Here is a 20,808-nt window from a genome sequence, read left to right as displayed (position 1 = left end):
GTTTCACTTAAAGTCAGTAAATTCCTTGACATTCTACATAATAAGTAGACACTTTAAAATTCCACTTAAAGTCAGTAAAGCTACGCATGGTAACCATTCTGATTCCGAAAAATGATTCTGATTAAAATGAATTTTTCTGATTATGTTCTTGAATGAGTTTTAGATAATCAGAATGCGTATGATAACCGCCCAAAATTTTTGTTCCTGAAATAGAGATGCGTTTGATAATTGCATAAAATTTCTGTTTTGAAAAACCGTTTCTCTTCCGAATTTTTTTCATTTAAGTCAAATGAAAAAAATTTAATATACATTATTTTTTAGCATGTCATAAATGAAACACAAATTTAAATAGACGATGTTTGAAGTTCGATTGAAAAGAATAATTTAATTTTTTCACTTAGATTTAATTTTTCGCTAAAACAAATGAAATCAACATTAGGTGAGCCAAGTCATTTGCTCAACTGTTTCAAATGCGCATACGGATGAAGAATTTGATGGGTAAATGGAAGGTGGATCCATTCTTGCACTGAGTAATCTGGAGGAGGTGTTTAAACCCAAACAAAAGATGACCTAATTGGATTTTAGGAGCATTAATTGTCTATCGTAATTAAGAATCAAATCATTAAGAATCGTGCAAACTTGGAGTATAAGTCAAACATGTCAAAAACTTGAAGCAAAATCATTAGATGCGGGTTTTTTGTTTAGCTTATTCGGCTTTTGGCGTCATGTAACTATTATTTTAACTACTCGACGGACATATTGTCGATGCCTTGTATAATCAATCCGTGATTTTATAATTATTATAAACTACATAACTAAATTTTCCATTACACGGTAAATTAACTATTTCCGTAGCCTATGTGTTTCAACTTAAAGAAGCGGAAAAAGCAGTTAAAAGAAAAGCTGGACAAAGACAAACTCCATGAAAGTATCCTAAATTGACTTTCATCGACTTTTTATCTCCTTCTGCGTTTAGGCACTCTACTCTATAACTTGATGAAACCATAACCAGTGATTTCGGCGTGTCTTTAGAGATTGGTTGAACTAAATGTTTGAATACCTTATCTAGTCAAAGACTAAAGAAAAGAAAACAACCCAAACACCAACTTCACAAAAAACTATTTGGTGAATCTTCTTAGTATCTCTGTCATAATTGTTTAGTCTCTGCCACTAGTATTGTTCAAAGTGTTGCCGCCTAGCCTTACATGCACAAGGTCTCTCAAGCCAACGAGATGAGGGTAGAGAGTGTCATGACCGGAAAAGGCAATGTGGTCCACAAGTCTACAGTGAGAATTTCTAGTAGCCCAATGAAGGATTCAAATAATAAAACTCTTGGCTCACATTAGCCAAAGAAAAATGCAACATGAATGAATATACTTTCACTAGCAGATTGTACCTTAAATGCATTATAATAAATGTTTTGCTTGCTATGATAAACATAAATCTTGCAAAGTTCTAAAAAAATAAGACTACAAAAATCAAAAACACAAAGTCATGGAATTTCATCCATATCGTTGTCCCTTGCCATTTGATTTATAATACTTTTTCTGAGCATGTTTATCTCAAAGACCTCCTCATGAAATTATATCATTTGCAACCTCTTCTTGTATTGGTCCACACAGGTACTCCGGATCACCATATCGAGAAAAGTTTCTGTCCATCTTGTCTTGGTCACGAATGTAATTATGAAGAGCACAACATGCAATGACAATACGTGCTTGCTTACGAACCGTAAATGCAGGCATATGTCTCAAAATGGAAAAGTGATTTTTCAATGCCTCAAATGACCTCTCAATGACATTCCTTAGTGAAGAGTGCCTATGGCTAAACAGTTCTCTTGCTGTTCTGGGTTGTCTCTCTCTACCCCTATAATCGTTCAAATGATGCCGTTCACCTTTAAATGAAGTTTAAAAACCCGGAAGTGCAGCATAACCAGAATCTAGCATGTAGTATCTACCTATAACAAGGTATATAAACATTTGTTATGATATACAGTTGCAATATAAACGTGAAGAAAATTACTCGTTATGGACAAAGCAAATACCTGGTGGTAGTCAAGGAAATTGTAGCCGAGGAGTCTCTAGTGTTGTCGAGAGGACTCGATAATCGTTGGCAGATCCTTCCCACCCAGCATACACAAAAGTAAATTTCATATCAAATGAACAAACACACAGCACATTCGGGGTGGTAGTCCCTTTCTTGCCTCTATACGGGATTTGCTTCGACACAAGGATACAAGCATTAATGTGAGTGCCATCAATAGCACCTATGCAGCCCTACGATTTCATGAAAGTCTACTATTATACAAGATTATCAACTCTATGTATTTGATGATGTAATAACGTTATGAAAATCATGCCTTGAAGTAGCGTCTATGGTTACGATCCGTAAGAATCTCCTCTGGAATATCATCAAATGAAGGTGGTCAGATAATCTCTTTTGACAGTTTCAGAAATACTTTCAGCACATTGGTGAAATACGTGCTAATTGTTTGTCCCAAATGTTGGAATCTTTCACATAAATCTCTATTAGAGTTACCATGAGCAGTCAAAGATAAGAAAATTCCAACTTGTTCATCTACCTTAATATAACGGCTATTTTTCAACCAACCTCTTGCCCTCATCAAATCACATAGGTTCAAAAAAACATGTCTCTCCAATCTAAAGGCTTCATAAACTCTATCAGAATGTCCACAAAGAATTTTCCTTACCCATTCGGCTCCCGAAAATTGACTATTTCTAATATGTTCTTTCATATGCATGGACATGTCCATTACAACAATACCCAACCATGCTATTATTATGTCAATATCGGTCTCATCCAAGTAATGATCGATTGGTGCTACCTAGCCATTGGACTCACTATTTTATCCCCCTTCCATAGTACATATGCCATCACACAAATACAAGAACATTAATAAAGATATCCGGGGAAAAAAACTAATAACAACCAATAACATAAGTCAGAAAGTGAAAGCAAACCAAATATAACAATCCCGGAATGAAAACATATTACCATACCACCACACAAGTAAAAGAGTCAATATGAATATTTTTAAAAACCAAATAATATCGCAACATAAGTCATAAAGTAAAATAAAACCAAACATAGAAATCTCATGCAATCCCTAATACATTTTCCAACATCGATCGAAGGCGTTGGAGAAGTCCATTTCTCAATTCAATTGGAGTTTGGATGAAAGCCTCCCTCCATGTGACACTATCCATTGCTCGTTCCAGTGCTTTGTGGTAAAGATCCACATCTGCCTCGGGCATGCTAAGTAGGACATTAATCACAGCAGATACGGAGAAGGGGTCTACAGGTGGTAATGTGACTTGTGAAGTGGCAGCAGATTCACTTTGTTCACTTGCCTTGGATTTAATCATCTCTTATAAGGCTTTGCATGTATTGGAAATTTCATATGCTCGACTCTTTCTTCTCCTCTTGTTATTTGGAGTCCTATCCAAGTTGTGTTGTCCACTTATAAAGACTCCCTCATCGGTGGGGTGTTCACCAAAGTCGTTTGGATCATTGTCCGCATGACCACTACAATCGCCACCTTCCTTTGACTCCACCAAATCTTCATCATTTCCTAGAGCTTGCTCGCAAGTAGCATATGTATCACCAAATATAATGGACAACTCGGAATACCGAGGAAACCCATCCCGCTTGAACTTTGTCCAGTTAACATTATCCTGCAATTTTCACAATAATGTTATACTTCAGCAACACAAACAAACCTCTTAAAATACACATATATATACTAGAACAATATAAACAAAAGTTAAATGATACCTTGATGTGAAGTTCCCATATACTTGGATCATCCACAACAACTGTTTTATTCATATTATCCCAGCCAAATTCGGATTGTGTCAGAAGCTTCTTAAAACTATCAAACAATCTTCTCAATTTGTTCCTCTTGTTCTTCAGCTGTAATAGCTTATATTGGCGTGTTGCCCGACTATTGAATTCAGTCAATATGGTTTTCCACCCTGCTTTGTTGAAAGTACATGAGGTGTGATTTCCCTTTTTTTACCTCTTCTACCATCAAACTTATAAAAAGGTTGGTCACATGGTCTGTCCACTTTGCATTATATGTATCTTTCTCGGATGCCATGACTATTACCACACGTAACCATAACATAGTCATAACATTGTAACATAAATATTAGAACAATTCTTTAAAAAAAAAAAAGGTATAGAGATTCAGACTTTGGGTTTGTATCCACCCACACATGTATTTGGCATTTACAAATTAAAGAAAAAAACACATTATACTCGCTGTAAAAAGGATGTCATGTAGCGTAACTAACTTTTGTAACAAATTCTCGAAAAGAGAGACAAGCACAACCCACAACAAACAGAGACAAACACAAAATACGAGAATCATCAAGTGTTTCTTCTCTCTCTCTCTAACATAAGTCTCTCTCTCTCTCTCTCTAATTTCATTAGTTGAAATACAAAGACAATCCAAAATCGTCAGAAACACGTAGAAGCATCTATCTGCAAGCACAAACCAAAAATACTCCAATGTCTCGCCTAAATCATAAACATCCCAATGCACTATATCCATGCGAAGCCAATCTCACCCAATATATTCTACGAGGAAAAAAAGAAGGATTGTTGGAAATGGAGTCCTTTTAAAATTTGGATCAATCTCACCCAATAGCCACTGTTGGTGAAGTAGTCACCCGAGTACAACATTAGGAAGAAATAACAAAAGCTTGTGGAGGGCCAATATATCAGTTTACACATCTTTATAATAGAAGAAAAAACATTTCAAACCACATAAAATTGCTAAATAAGTAAATATAACTTCCAGAAGTATAGGTCAGTGAACAACATTCAACCTTTGTTCATCCAAACAAGCTGTTTGAAGTTGTAGCTCTTACGTTTGTTTTCTTTCTTCAATTTACGTTGATCAATTTCACCCAGTTTATTTTTAAAGCCAATCTCACCCAGTAGCCACCGAGAGAAGAATCAACCAGGCTATTCATCTTAACATCTAATTGACCTCCAAAAGAAAACCTTTTGCAAAATTCCAGTTCAAGACCACCAAAGCTGGTGAGATCGAGAAAACTTGCAGAATCAAACTCCCAACAAGTTAAAAAAAGAATGAAAAGATGTGGATGAGCACAAGGAAAGCGCACGAACAAGGACAAATACGAGCACGCAAACAAAAATGAAAACATCACAGCACGAGGGCAACACTCGGCTGAGCCCGATTAGGGTGGCTTTGGCCGAGGGCTATCCTTATCGGGCTCGGCAAGGAGATGAAGAGAAAACAGGATCGTGCGAAACTCTTCGGAATCATGCTACGAAGAGGCCGACGGCGGCGGTCGAGCTGAGGAGCGGCGGATGCGAGAGTGAGTTGAGAGCCACGACGGACGAGAACAAGGGAAGTGTTGTTTTAGGTCAGAGAAGTGACGAACCAACTTTTATCCCACTAGAGTTTCGCACAAAGAGAGGCGCTCTGTTGTGTTTTATCCCACGAGAATAAGTTTTGAAGAAGTGGTTCTTTTTGAATAATCAACTTTTTTTTGCTTTTTTTTTTTTGCTTTAAAACTGATTCCGGGACTAGAATCAAAATCAAATTTATTTACGTTACCAAACACAATTCTCATCCTTTTTTGTTCCCAAAATCAAAATCGAGAATAAGAATAATTACCATACAGACCCTAAATTCCTTGCTTTGGTGATCACTTGCTCCTTTAAGAAAAACGGAGCTAGATGATAAACATCGTCACCAGTGGAGAAACTACCATGCTCGGAACAATGTTCCCAGGAGCCTGTAGGTGCATTCAAGATAAAATAATCTGCAGATTTCAGTTAAAAGTGCTCACTTCTCGAGCCAATTACAGAGAATACCCTAGGGCCCTTGAAATCAGTAAACGCCATGAGATTTATGAATGAAACCATGATCCGATTGACAAGGACATATGAAAAACAAACGCTTGCTGTGAATGTCGTAAGCCAACACTACTCCACTCGCCTCTTCTCGTTCAATCTGCTTCACTGTTACTGGCTTTGACTTGGTCCGAGCGAAATTTCAAGCATTCTTTTGCAAGAATTTCCCCGTAAGTGCCTTCCTGAAAATAATCCTCACAAAAGGAAGCTAGATTCACGAATTGATTCCCTTTGAGCACAACCTTCAAATCAAACTCTTGTTGCTTGCAACTCATCAAATATCCCAATTTTTTCAGTGTTCCACCCAATACTTTAACTGTAAGACTAAATCGTAAACAACTCTCCTTAAAATGACTGAAATCAACTGCTCCCTCCAACAAACCCCACAATAGATTTGGTTCAAGAAACTGAAACCATGTGTGATCCGAATCAAATGAACCGATAATTCCCGACAGCACATTCCGTCTTTGACCGTCAACATGTGGCACGATGTCAAAAGATACTTCCCTTGTTCCATCTTCTACACCGAAAACAACGCAGAGAGCTAACCCTATGCATCCATCGTACACGTCCTGTGAAGCAATGAAAGATATAGTATCATGTTCAACAAGGAAAAACTCCTCTGGCATCTCTCCTCCAGGGCGAACATTTCGGTAAAGAGGACCAATACTGGAGTAGCGGAACTTCTGTTATAAGGAAAAATTGTTAGGATTGCCCAATTTCGTAATGAGTTCAAGAAGAAGAGTTTCATTTTGAGCATATTCCTAGAAATTCAACCAAAGCCAGAGTTCTACAATAATTAGACATATTGATCCTTGCCTGCGTTATATACAGTGCTCATGATATAGAAATCAAAATCTTGCAGGTGTTTTAGCCACCCACATCTAAGATTAGATTGACATCTCCCTATAATGCAGCTCATACAATGTGAGTTGTACTATACAGTAAATAAACATAATGGAAAATAGAACTGCATATCCAATAAGTTAATCATCCTAGTCAATTCGACAGTCTAATGGTCATTGTTATGTGTTCAGTTTAGACATCACTAATTTTTCAGTACGAACTATTTACCTATTACGTGTTCACTTTAGACATCGCTTAGCATCCCTTACACGATAAAATGGTGTTACAGTTACTAAAGTTAAATCACAAAAATTATATGTTAAGTAACTTATTACGTTATATTTAAGTGTTTAATATAACCCATTATATAATGGTCTACACGTAGGGCATGGCTTTCTCTAATATTATCACGAGATTTTGGCCAAAAACAATGATTAGTGGTATGCTCACCCTAAAGACATAGACAAATAATATTTGTTTAATATTATAGTGCACTTTTTCCTTGCAAAAAGAAATTAACTTAATCCAACTCAACATACAGAAAACAACAGAGAGTGAAAAATGTCGTGTCGAGTTATTGTCATTGTACAGTTTATCTTGATTGAGTTGATCTAGTACTATCAATGGTGTTGATTGCTATGATCAACCGCAATATCAAAAACTTGGTGCACTGTTCGTTAGATTTTATTAGATCATTTTTTTTTCAATATAGGAATTACATAACATTGGGTCTCTGTCATTGCTTCAATGTGAGATTTTGTTTAACTTTATATATGTATAGAGGCACTTTACATCGTAACCATATGTCTAGAATTTTCAGCTTTTGCATTATAAAAAACAGAGAGAGAGAGAGAGAGAGAGAGAGAGAGAGAGAGAGAGAGAGACCTCAATTGAGAAGTCAGCAATGTTCAATCCGTTGTGGACTAATTCGCCTGGACTATCTTCCTCGGTGCTCATTTGACTATCTCCATACCCAACTTCGTAGAGTAAAGCTGAATCCAACAATTGATCGTCTTGAAGCAAAACCTCCAAATCATTCTCTAGTGACTTGCATATTAGTCGGAATCCAAACTTTTTCACAATTACTCTCTTATCTAAAAAGGAAGGTAATGTAACCCTAATGTGAAAAATGGACCACTCATTTGGACCAAAATTGTGTACTCCCCACAAGTTCGTTGGTGTTGTATAATAAAGCCACACATGATCCAAATTAAATGACTTGACATTATAAGAGTGACGTTCACGTCGTCTGCCATTAATGAATGTTTCAATCGATAAAGTGAGAGACCTTTCTTTTTCTGATCGGAATACGACACAGAAAGCTACTCTTAGAAACTTGTCATATAAGTCCTTTGAAGCCGTGAAAGACACATAACCTTCTTCATTAGGGAGCAACCACTTTGGCATCTCTCCTCCAGGTAGAACAATTTGGCATTTTGTTTGGTGATGAAATTCCTATCATAGAAACAGACTGTTAGATTGTTTTTCGAAAACGGCACGTAAATAAGAGTTTCAATGAGTTAAGTTGGTAGTCCTAGAGTTTAGATATAGTTAGCATTACAAAGATTTTTTTTTTTTTTGGTACTTAATTGGTGGAAACATGAGATGTATTGTTGAAGATTTTGTAAATGGATGAACATGTATTATTGAAGTTATTCATTGGGTGATCCTTGTAATTCAGCAGTAAACTAGATTTCAATAAATAAAGAGAAAATCCTTTCTATATGTTTTCTTTTCTAATTAGCCCACCAATCCAGTATTTTCAGCCTTTTGGAATACGCACACTCAATGCAGCACATGTACACAACTCCATACTAATCACAGAGAGAGAGAGAGAGAGAGAGAGAGAGACCCTGACCTCAGGCCTAAGCCAATCATTCATGGACATCCCATTACGGGCCAGTTCCAGACACGAATGTACCCGAACGATGCGTATGTTGGAGGGAATTCTACTCAGAGATTCGCAATTATTTGCCTCTAGCATTCTCAATTTCTCTGGCATCTTGGAGATCTCTTGTAGTTTTTGGCAATTAGAAACATCCAATATGGTCAAGGAATATAGTTGCTCGCATGAAGGAAGGTTGGTAAAAGTGTTTCCCGATAAATTCAAATATTGTAAGCGGGGAAAACAGGAAAAATTCTCTAGGAACTCTACTTCTGATAGATGGCACCATCCAAGGTTCAAACTATATAACCTAGGAAATCCTGCCTTTGTATGGGAATCACTCAAATCCTCCTCCACCTTTGGAAACTTGGTTAGTTTTGAGCAGCCAGAAAGACACAAGTTTTCAAGATTTTGCAACATGTAAATGCTAGGTGGAAGAGTTGTCAGTTTTTTGCAATTACGTAAATGCAAAACCTCCAAAGATTGAAGATTTCCTATGGATGTAGGCAGTTCCTTAATTGCAGTTCCTTCTAAATAAATCTCTCGCAAGCCTGTGTTTTTATTTGAAATATCAGGGATTCTATCCAATTTTTTGCACCCATGGAGATCCAACTTCTCAAGATTTGGCGTACAACTGATGTCCGGCATAGAAACCACCGATTGACATTCACTGAGATCAAGGAACTTCAATTTGTTGAATTCCTGCACACACAAAAAAAAAAAAAAACATTTCGGACCCAAAAAAAAAAAAAAAAGAACTGAGATAAATTTTCAATTTGGAAAATGGGGACTCAACCTTAGTTTAGTTCTGCTAGCGATCCCTAGATTGATGGACAAGCTAAGACTGTCACTAGAATTTTGGGCAATTTATTAAGGAGTTCTACTAGAAGACATGTTAAAGAATGGGATTCATTGTCGATTTAAGAAGAATTCATATACAATTACTTGGCGAGTCAAACTTCTGGATAATGCCCATTTTAAGTTGTGTACCCAAAGCATCTGTTAAGTCATTGGATCTTACACCATTACCCACTAAACGTTAATTAGTCAAGATGCAGACCTGGGGAATTAAACAGTTACTTGAGGCTGTGAGGACCCGGACTATCACTGTGTAATATTGTCTACTTTGGGCCCACTAACTCTCATGGCTTTAAAACGTGTTAACACAGAGTAGGGAACCCAAGCCTTATCAACTAGCCCAAAACCCCCCCTAGGCAATGTAGGACAGAAGACATGCGCTTAGCCTCGCTCGCATATTGCCAAGGCATTGCACTAGGCCATCCCTCCGTACTTACCGCGTCCGGGTCATCACATTTTCGTCGAGACACTTGTCGCCGAAGCAAGCGTGCTTGGTGATGTGGAGGTTAGGTGTGGGGTAAGACCGGGCAATGAGTCCCAAGCAAAACAAAAGGTAAGATACTGTAGTTCTAGTGGTAGCAACAACATGCAAAGCATGACCATATCAAATTCATTTTGCATTGTTCGAAATTCAATGAGACCTTAGGAATATAGCCTTTGAAAACTCAATTCCTCTACGCATAATTGGCCGGCCACGAGACACCATGTAAGTACTTGTGCATGTGTTTAATATTAGGGTTAATACCACGAAAAACTCCAAACTGGTACACATGTGATAAATTTATCCCAAACTATTTTTTGACCAATAAAAACTCCAAACTAGTACACTTGTAACAAATTTACCCCAAACTGGTACACCGTGATAAATTTACCATACATTAGTTTTCGTTAAATTGAACAATCAAATTGCTAAGTTAGATGGCACGAGGCGGTTCATGCGTGTACCATATTAGGGTTTTTACCCTCTATTTGTCACAAGTGTATTAATTTAGGATTTTTCGTGGTATTAATCTAATTTAATGGAAGGTAAATTTGCCACGGATGTACTAGTCTTGAGTTTTTTGTGGTAACAAAATTAGTTTAAGATAAATTTGTCACATATGTACTAGTTTAGGGTTTTTGATAGTCAAAAAAATAGTTTGAGATATATTTATCACAAGTACACCAGTTTAGGATTTTTCGTAGTCAAAAAAATATTTTTGGATAAATTTGTCACATGTGTACCAGTTTGGGATTTTCGAGATATTAACCCTTAATATTATGCATTTGATTTCTTGTCAAATGATTAATCTTTCAATTTCCTGTAGACGATTCTACGTTTTATAAAATGAGCCCTAAATCTTACTTGAGTGAGTTATCAACATTTAATTGTTTTAAAATTGCAAAAGACTACAACGATTTAGCTACATTTGTTTGTAGAGGCTACGGAAAGTTAAATTCATTGTCTTCCATAAAACTACCAACTTTTGATTGAGTCCTTTTACTAATGTTTATTTGATTGTTTGGAATTACCAACTGTTTTTAGAATACCATAAATTTAAGACTTAAATGTACTTTTTGAAAGTTTTAGAACTCGATTACATTTTTTGTAACAAGTTTTAGGACTTCCAATGCAGTTTATCATTCATGAAACTAAAAACATTTGATCTGGAAAGCTTACCACTCCCTATTTTCAAGCACAACAAGATGATGCATTTTAAATTAATCCAGGCAGAGGAGACATTTGGCATTACGGAATGTGCATCGTAAATAGTCTTAAATCAAATGAGAAAAAAGAGCAATGTAACGACAAAACTCGTTTATGTCATACTCTAAACAGATGAGAGAAGTTATTAAAAAAGTTCAAAATCTATTGCACAATCTATTGTAATTATTGCAATTCAGTCAAGAACTCTCTTTTTTTGGCCGATTCAATCCTAAATCTTTTGCAATTATGTCAATTCAATCTATCCTGCCAATTTTGACCGGCCGACATTGACGTGGACGTTGGCCGGATTGACAAACAAAATATTTAAGACTGAATTGGTACAATTGCAATAACTTTATTCTTTCCTTGAATTATTGGACCGCACTTCCATTTTACATCTGGTTCTATTCAATAAGTGAGGATTTCATCTGTCCATACTTAAATTGCCCGAAGGGTACACAAATGTATAATTCCCTAAAGGTCCGATGAGCGTAATCATCCTTTAAAATTTGAGATAAAGAAAGCGTCCCATTCATGTATTACATTCTATACAATTAAGTAAATTACATTATACACAGGTTAGATTTGAATCAACATTCAAAGGAAAAATACCTGAAGTTTTAAAAAAAGTGTCGGTAATTCCTTAATGGGGAATCAGGTGATCAGTGACTCTTTTAACCAACAAATTTTTTACATTTACTAACTTCTTCAGAAATACACCAGAACGGAAAAAAAAAATGATATTTTGGAACGAAACAGAAAATTGTCGTCCTCCATCCGGTAGCTTACATAATCAATTGAGACTATCAACCTATGCACGAGAAAATCAAGCTTTACTCATGCTTCTGTTTGGCCTTTTACTCACTCACTCACTTATACTTTTCTAATCTTCATAGGATCTTCTTGATGGAGATAAGGAGTCATTTCTGACTGTAATAATCTGGTCGATCTCTACAGTAACATAGCAGTGGGGGAAGTTCAAAGTTCGGCTGAAGCTGCTCGCAATTCGACAATCAAGAACATCCAACTTGTTAAACTTACTGATGCATGCAGGCAGAGTAGTATTAGCATTATCTACTAGGGACAAGGAGCACAACGTGGAAAAACAGGTAACTTCCATGAGAAAATCCACTTCTGATAGACTGCAATTGCTTCGATCCAGATGAACTAGATTCAGCAACGCGACGGTGCAATCTAAATCAATTGAATTATTCTCCATGTTGCAGAAACTTACGAAGCTTCGAGCAGTCATTTACATAAATACACCTAAGAGCTCACAACCTATGAATGCTGCTTGGAAGAATTGAAAGTTCCTTGCAGTCATTCATAAACAGAATTAGGAGAGGAACGAGATTCTCAAATGAATCTAGCAATTCTTCGATTGCTCTTTCATTTAAACAAAGTGTTAGCAGAGATTCCATTTGTGCCAAGATGATCAGGAACTCCACGGATAGGAGCGCTTCAGCGTAGAAATTTGAGATATTTTGACTTCAATTAGAAGGACAACTGGACAAGTCTCGAGTCTTCATCAAGATTCGAGATCCAAACAATAAGCTTCAAACTTTTAACATTTGGGACCATTGAAAGGTTAGGAATCTTTTTGAGGAAACTTTCACCAAAATCGACATATTGCAAATTTCTAAGATTCTGCCAAAGATGAGTTATGAAAATGCAATAGTTAGTTTCCCATTGGCTTATTTATATCGTTAAACCTACCAATCCTAGGGACAGCTTGAATTCATTCCCCAAATCTAGAACAATACCGTACAGCATATGAAGTCCCACGAGCTTCCCTGCATTGCGAAATGTTGGTAAGATTGTTGAAGGGTATCCAGGCCATTCAAACCATCTCAACTCTGGAGCGAGACATTGCTCGGCTCCATCAGCAAAGCATGCATTTCGAAGGATGAGCAATTTCAGCCTCTTCAAATCTGCTAAAGAAGCAAGTCTAATGTACAAATCTTCTTCTGGATTGTACTCGCACAGCCCGATTGCTGGCAGTAGTCCAAGATTATCAAAAGAATCATAGGCCATATTGTCTTCAATAGATTCCACCAGTTCATTCTATAGTGGCAACATGTTGGAAGTTCACAAAGTTTACACATACTGCAATTACAGTGTCCGATGCTAATACTTTCACGAATCTCATCCTACGACCATAACCTGCTGCATTACTTGGCTCCTCAGGGCATTCTTGATAGACAATATATTTGGCTATTAATTGATGCAAGTCATTCGTTTGAATCATATCCTATTTTCGATACTTATCAAAGACTTCTCAACTAGTACTTGCACATCAATAATTGGTTAGGAGTTGCAGGCATCAAGAACTTAGCTCACGTAATCTTCATCCTTCCCTACAAACAAAACGACCAATGTCGAGAAGAACTTCCTTTTGTTGATCAAGTAGGGCCCCAAAGCTTATCTTAGGACATTATTGGTCGATTCATTCAGATGCTCTGCAAGTTTATTTAATGCTCTCTTCCACTGCTCTTTGCTTCTGCCATGCAAAAAGGAAGCCAACGGGCTTTTTTCCAAACCAGGTGTAAAAAACAAAATAATTACCAAATCAGGGGTTGACTTTTTTTATTTACCAAATCGGGTGTCGCTCGACAATCATAGTGCCGAGCGACACTCGGCTCGGCAATCACACCGCCGAGCGGTCGGGAAGCTTGGCGGACAAAGTCCGGTCGGCACTTATAGTACGGAACGGACTGCCGCTCGGCACTTATAGTGCCGAACGGACTGCCGCTCGGCAAGATTAGTACCGACCGGGCATCCGTTCGGCACTATAAGTGCCGACCGGCTTCACGAAATAAAACAAATCATAAATAATTATATATTTGGATTCGTTCAATGGTAGAAACAGGACTTGTATTATAGAGTGAATGATTAGGAAATAATTTATCCGACACATGAAAGCGGTCAAGGTTGGGGAAGAAAAAGGCATCGGCTAAATGGTCAATGGGTTTTCATTTTACAAATTGTGGACGAATTAGATTGTAAAATGTACAACACTACACTCCTATCATTTTCATATTGTCTATAATTGGATTGACTTCGCATGGCATGCGCTAATTTCATTTGATCCAAATGACAGAGTTGTTGGAAGAGTATGTATTAATCATAATTAATTAAGTAGGCAAATTGGGTTGATCACGAAATTGATAACGATTATTCAGTACATTGTAATTAAGAAGGTGCAAACGAATTGGAGTTTTAAGTATCGAGCATACAGGACCTCAAACACCTAGCCGCTTCTTTGTAAGCTAAGTACTTAACGATTTATTCTTTTGTAGAATAAATTGTTAGTTGAGGTGTCATATACTATCCAAATAATGATAGTGCGGACACCAATTATTTTAGAAATAAAGAGCATGTTGCTTTTTGACGGTTGACGTTTTCCCTCCTTAGTTTTCACGTATCAAATTAAGGAATAATAAATTATGCGCATACTAAGAAAATAGAAAGAGGATTTCCTTCGTATTTATTTTTTGACATCACACCATTCTCAAAATACTCAAAACAACGGAACGATCTCGGAGACTTGCTACGGGGCGGGCCCGAGGCTCCTTAATCCGAACATAAACCCAAGATTAAAAATGAACAACCATGAAGAGACACACACCCTTTAGGAGAGACATCATGATAAGATCGACAATCTTGTGGTAATAGACGGTGATCACCTCATACGTTTGACATTCTTAGCAAGCATTACGGTTGGCCTAGAGATAACCCTCAAGAGCGTTGAACAAGCCCAAGACCTTCTCCTTGCCTTCGTTGATTTGCTCCTCGGTGAACTGAATGTTACCAAAGGGCGTAGTACTTGCTTCCTGTTCTTGCATATGGACCCTCCCTCGGGGTTGGCCTCGATCTTGATGTCATACGAGATCTTCTCGAATATGTTCATCGTACGTCGCCCTCGATCCAGCTGTAGCTGTATGTGAGTTTGTCCTGGTCCGGAGCGCCAACCCCGTGTTTCGCGTACTTGAAATGGCTAGCTGCAATTGTTATCGTTGAATCAAATGTAAGAGAGCGTTACTTGCAAATATATTGATGATGAGTCAAAATTGTTTGTATGCAAATTGTGATACCAATTCACAAGAAGCACTGGACACAAGATGGTGCGGCGTAACTTGACGGTTGTAACTTTCCGGCTAAGGATTTTCCCTCTTTGCTCTAGGGTTGTAAATTTGAACAGTACAAAAGAATTCCGTGGTCACTCTCAAACATAATTAGTATATCCGTACACTCTCTATGCATTTTGTAAGTTACTTTGAACTATCATCTACCGAGTGTTTATATGAGTAGGCATTATATTTTTTTAAGGGATCGATTGGTTTTTTTAATTTATTATTTTCATTGGTCAAAGCATTCATCCTATGAAGTTGCTGGAAAGATGCAAGTTGAGCTCATATATGTGTCTGCACGATATGTTGTCTTTAGCTCTTTTGGGAATAATTATGAGAGAACGAACTGACCAGATTCATATTTTTTTTTAAGGATAAATTGTATCGGGACATTTCATCAAAATTATCTCGAACATTGATTGGGAAACAAAATAGGAATTTGACTTCGCCAGGGTAGTTGGATCGGTGATTTCATCTTGGATAGAAACATGCATAGAATCTTTTGAGGGTTGACCCCCTATATATATATATATATATATATATATATATATATATATATATATATATATATATACTACTTTAAAGGAAATACGGATCGATAATATCTCTGCAAACATATGGACATTAGATGCATTACGTGCTACGATTGAGAGCGCGTTGAATATTACCGGAAATCAGTATATTCATAGCATCATCTATAGATGCCCAAATGTCACACAAGGGTTTGTCGTGTATGATATAATGGACGTGCGTGATGATAATACTGTTCGGATGATCCAGCAATTTGCCAATCAGATCGCTGGAATGGGGTTTCTAGTGTTTTATGTCATTGTAGATGAACACCAGGTGATACATGATTATCATACGGGGGAAGGGTCCAATGTTTGTGAGGAAGAAGAAGAACAAGAAGGAGCAGAAGAAGAAGAACAAGAAGGAGAAGAAGAAGAACAAGAAGGAGCAGAAGAACAAGAACAAGAAGGAGCAGAAGAAGAAGAACAAGCGGGACAAGATGCTGCTGTGCGTAATCGACCGGGTGAGTCCGATGATAATAACGATAATAATGATGATGATGGTGATAATGATGATAATGACCATGATGAGGCTAGCGATGAAGACGATGATAGTTGGATGGACAGTGATGATAGTGATGCCGAAGCTGTTGAATCTGACAATATGGAGAGTTACTATAACACGCAGTATAGTAACCCCATTCAGCCATTGGTACATCCACCGCCCTACTCGGAGATCGACTTTGATATGATGCAAGACGATACAAGAGCAAAGCTGGGCGGTACGGTATTTGATCCGTCGAAAGAATTTGCTGTTGGGCAGCTTTTTCCATCACGGGATGCGGTACGACTAGCTGCCAAGGAGTACTCAATGAGAAGAAATCATAGGTTTTGCTATGATACCACGAAGAAGAGAGAATATGTTATCAAGTGTGGTAATCCGAATGGACCATGTGGCCGGAGGCTCCGCGCGATCATAAAAGTGGGTGGCATGTTTTGGAAAATAAGTAAGTATAATGGCCCACATACATGCAGTAATATACATGCATCTGCAGATCATCCGCACCTCGATCAAATGTACATATGCAGCTTCATCCAACAAATGGTCTCCGCCCAACCAGATATCAAAATCAAGGCGATCATGGCGGAGATTCAAGACAAGCTTAAATTCCAACCTACTTACCGTAAAATCTGGAAGGCCAAACAATTGGCGATTGCCAAAGAATTTGGCGGATGGGATGAGTCATATGGTAAGTTGAGGAGGTACATGAACGCAATGATGAAAGAGAATCCAGGTTCTCATTTCGTGATCGAGGAACGCATGGCCGAGGATGAGAGCTGCACGGTTTTCGACCTCATGTTTTGGACTTTTAGGCAAACAATTGAAGGTTTCAAAAGTTGTCGGCCTGTTATATTTGTCGACGGTACTTTCTTGTATGGAAAATACCGAGGAACGCTCCTTTGTGCGGCCTCACTTGATGGGAATAATCATAATTTCCCATTGGCATTTGCTGTGGTTGATAGGGAAAATGTTGACAACTGGCGGTGGTTTATGAATATGCTGCGGAGATATGTCACCGTAAGGGATGATATTTGTGTGATATCGACATGAACATATCGGGATTCAACAAGCAATGCGAGACAAAGACGGTGGCGTCCTCCACATGCCCACCATAGATATTGCATTCTTCATATTGTCAGCAACTACAAAAAATATTTCAAAAATGCCGATGGGATAAAACATGTTCAAATGGCAGGTAAATGTTAAATTTTGTGAATTCCCACCTCAAAACTTTTTACAAAATTTTACTATAATGTACTGTATCGATTATTGTTGTAATGTGCAGCTTACGCGAATCAACGACGGAAGTTCGATTTCATCATGAGCCGAATTAGGGAGGTCGATCAACCCACGGCTAAATGGTGTGATCAGATTCCAAGGGAGAAATGGACAAAGGCTTATGATGGAGGGAAGAGATATGGGTCGATGACCACAAATTTGGTTGAATCGGTCAACGGGATGCTGAAACCCGTTCGTGATTTGCCAATAACAGCCATGGTGGAAAAGATATTCTACCAGTTGTCTCATTATTTTGACACGAGGAGAACGATGTACACGATGCAGAAGGCCAACCAATGGCAATTTACGCAAATTGCGGGTGAAACGCTCCACAAAAATAGCGAAAAGGCAAAGAGGCATCGGGTAAGATGTTTCGACTACGAAAGAGGGATTTACGAAGTGAAAACTACACGTGATAGAACTAGAGGATCCGGGGGCAACAAATACAAAGTGCATCTACACGAGCGAACATGCACATGTGGGAAATTTGAACAGTTGAAAATTCCTTGTTCCCACGTAATTGCGGTATGCCAACTACATGCAATTGATTACACTGGGTTCGTAGATGAATGCTATACGTTGGACAAAACCCTTAAGTGCTATCGGTACATGTTTCATCCGTTAGGGCATCATGACTACTGGGATAAAGCTAATGAGTTGCCATTAGTTCCGGATCCAAGGCGTATTAGGAAGAAAGGAAGGCCTCGTGCATCTCGGATACGTAATGAGATGGACTGGAGAACCCCGAGCGAGAGCGATTCGCGTAACCATTGCACGAATCAAGGGAAATCAGGGCACAACAGGCAAACATGTGCGCACGGATCGGCCCGGGATTAGATGCCGCTTGTGCCAATTATGTAAAATAGTTTGCTGACACTTTTGTAATGTTATAATACCGCTCAACGATCATATTTATTACGTTCATTTTTTTAGTTGATTTTTATATTACATGTGTAATTTTTTTTTGTGACATTACCATATCTCAATTGCGCGATATTTCATCATTTACGTGTACATATAATTACTTAATTAATCTACGGCCAATAGTTTCCTACTTTGTGCACATATAATTACTACATGTAATTGCACACATACACGTCGTCGGAGTATCCCTTCCCACCTCGTATGGAGCCAAAAAACTTGGGCATCATGGACTTTTCAAATGCAAAAAGAGAATAATTCAAACTAAATTAATCAAACCCGTGAATGGCGCTGCAACGCACCCCGTGTGCAGACGCAATAGAAGCTACGTCCGCACACAATAAGGTGTAGGGCAGGCCTCCCATAAGTGCTGCAGTGCCATTATTGGCACCGCAACGTACGCTTTTTTTTTCTTTATTTTTTTCATGCAAGTGCCATTATTGGCACTGCAACGTACTTGGTTGAGGGAGGCTCCCCCAACCAAGTACTCGGTTCTGTGCCAATAATGTAACATGACCTCTCCCTCACTCTCTCTCTCTCTCTCTCTCTCTCTCTCTCTCTCTCTCTCTCTCTCTCTCAAATTTGAAGTGACATGACCTCTCACTCTCACTCTCTCTCACTCTCTCTCTCTCTCTCTCTCTCTCTCTCTCTCTCGCCCGTATTTGGGGGAGGCCCCCCGCCGCGGCGCCTTGCGGACCCGTGGGGGTGCTGCGGAGCCGCGGGGGGGGGGGGCCCTCCCCCAAATACGGGCTGCAAAGCCGGGAGGGCCTCCCCCAAATCTCGCAATATAAAGTGGACGGGAAGGAATTCAAAGTTGGAGCGCAAAAACGAAGTTAGTCCCAGTTATTTTTCTCTCATTCTTAAGTGCTTCGTGAAAAAAAGGAAGGACATGATGGATTCTTGTTGACGCCTAAATTTTGACTAAACTTTTCAATCATTTTTGCATAGAAAATTAGAGCTAATCTTTTAGTTCTAGACAAAAATAATTAAGTCATTTTTCATTCATGCATTGCATCTGCATTTATCCGGATCGGCGGTGCGAGATCGAGCTTAATTTGTCGGGCGATTTGGACTTAAACCGATGGGCAAATTTTCTAGCAATTCATGGACATATGTGCCGAAAAATTTAAAACAATTTTGGAGCTTATATTTTAGAAAAAGGCTTTATCTAAAATGTTAATTATTTGGAAAAGCCTAATTAAGCTCACAATTGACATGAAAAATTCGACTAGCCCATCTATAGGGCTAGGCCAAAATTTTCAGCTCATTCGAGGATCAATTTGTGCAATTACACCCTTAGGGACTTAATTTAAGTTATATCTTGAGCCCGGGTTTATTTTACAAAAATTAAGAAACTTTAGGCACTTGATTTGGAACACTTTTATCTATAAATACAAGTGTTATGCCTAGGGTTGAGGGGGGACTATATTGAATACATGGCCGAATTGAGGAGAGTAATTCAGGTGAGAGAGGGAGAGTCGCCTTCTTCTTCTTCCTTGCAGGATCGGAGGCCATCCACGGATTGATGCACGGCCACAAGGAGGGGTGTACGAGAATTGGCATTGGAAACAAGAGCAAAAGCTCTGATTTTTCTTCTCCACCTTTTAAAGGGCCACATAGGAGGAAGCACAAAAAAAACCCTCAACTCACGAGGTCTTCATGAGGAGCCAGATTCCACGAAGCTCGAAAACATGAACGAAGAAGTCCCTCATGGAACCTGCGGTGCCCAATGATCCTGCACGACCAGATTGGCTTCGTCACCAAGCCTTCTCCCTCGCGGTGAGATTCGACGGACATAAAGTCGATCCGATGAAGTCGCTGATCTGGAGTTCCCCCGCGAGCCAACCAAAGGCGGACGATTAGTTGCGATCCGATACGAAGCAGTCAATCCAGAGTTTCCCGCGAACCAGCCACTATTGAGCACAAGAGGGTTGAGTATGGATGGTCACAAAAAGCCAAAAAAGGGGTGACTTTCTTCTCAATTTCATGGACTGACTTTCCACTTATTTGAAGGACGCAGCCACTCATGGGTCCTGTTCATGATCATTTGTCCTTGCTTGTTGGCATGCTTCATTATTCGCCAAGTTTCTTTTTTTTGGGCATTCCCACGCTAGATGCAACAGAAGGAGATTTGGCAAAATTTTAGATAAAAAGCTATTGGAAGGAGTCTGGAACGATGGGCAAAAGTCACGTTCAGTCAGCTGGGGGAAGAGTGTTCATGG

At 38.6% G+C, this 20,808-nt stretch overlaps 3 protein-coding genes across 3 annotated transcripts in view; all 3 read right to left on the bottom strand.

Moving 5' to 3' along the window:
- LOC115740139 (TMV resistance protein N-like) overlaps positions 1-20,808 on the bottom strand; it is a 206,813-nt gene that overhangs the window by 24,880 nt on the left and 161,125 nt on the right. The gene's annotated exons all lie outside the window — the stretch shown is intronic.
- Positions 3,144-4,114, bottom strand: LOC115727495. The gene is made up of 2 exons (XM_030657717.2): positions 3,796-4,114; positions 3,144-3,695 (listed from the first exon to the last, which is right to left on the bottom strand). Exons 1-2 carry the CDS (start codon positions 3,847-3,849, stop codon positions 3,390-3,392), a joined length of 360 nt encoding a protein of 119 aa, XP_030513577.2. The 5' UTR covers positions 3,850-4,114; the 3' UTR covers positions 3,144-3,389.
- Positions 5,753-9,339, bottom strand: LOC115727492. The gene is made up of 4 exons (XM_030657714.1): positions 8,615-9,339; positions 7,642-8,211; positions 5,936-6,596; positions 5,753-5,897 (listed from the first exon to the last, which is right to left on the bottom strand). The coding sequence occupies exons 1-3, from the start codon at positions 9,287-9,289 to the stop codon at positions 6,006-6,008; spliced, it is 1,836 nt and encodes a 611-aa protein (XP_030513574.1). The 5' UTR covers positions 9,290-9,339; the 3' UTR covers positions 5,753-5,897; positions 5,936-6,005.

The sequence above is a fragment of the Rhodamnia argentea genome, chromosome 1, assembly GCF_020921035.1.
Source record: "Rhodamnia argentea isolate NSW1041297 chromosome 1, ASM2092103v1, whole genome shotgun sequence".
In the NCBI taxonomy this organism is placed as follows: Eukaryota; Viridiplantae; Streptophyta; class Magnoliopsida; order Myrtales; family Myrtaceae; genus Rhodamnia; species Rhodamnia argentea.
The sequence above is the reverse complement of the archived record's forward strand: the minus strand, read 5'-3'. Positions and strand labels throughout refer to the sequence as shown.

Excerpts from the sequence above, each read along its gene's own strand:
- LOC115727492 (XM_030657714.1), bottom strand. The coding sequence starts at position 9,289 with ATGCCGGACATCAGTTGTACGCCAAATCTTGAGAAGTTGGATCTCCAT. Across the intron at positions 8,212-8,614 it reads ATGATTGGCTTAGGCCTGAG|GAATTTCATCACCAAACAAA; the intron begins GTCAGGGTCTCT and ends TTTCTATGATAG. Across the intron at positions 6,597-7,641 it reads TTGCTGACTTCTCAATTGAG|AAGTTCCGCTACTCCAGTAT; the intron begins GTCTCTCTCTCT and ends TCCTTATAACAG.
- LOC115727495 (XM_030657717.2), bottom strand. The coding sequence starts at position 3,849 with ATGAATAAAACAGTTGTTGTGGATGATCCAAGTATATGGGAACTTCAC. Across the intron at positions 3,696-3,795 it reads TATGGGAACTTCACATCAAG|GATAATGTTAACTGGACAAA; the intron begins GTATCATTTAAC and ends TGAAAATTGCAG.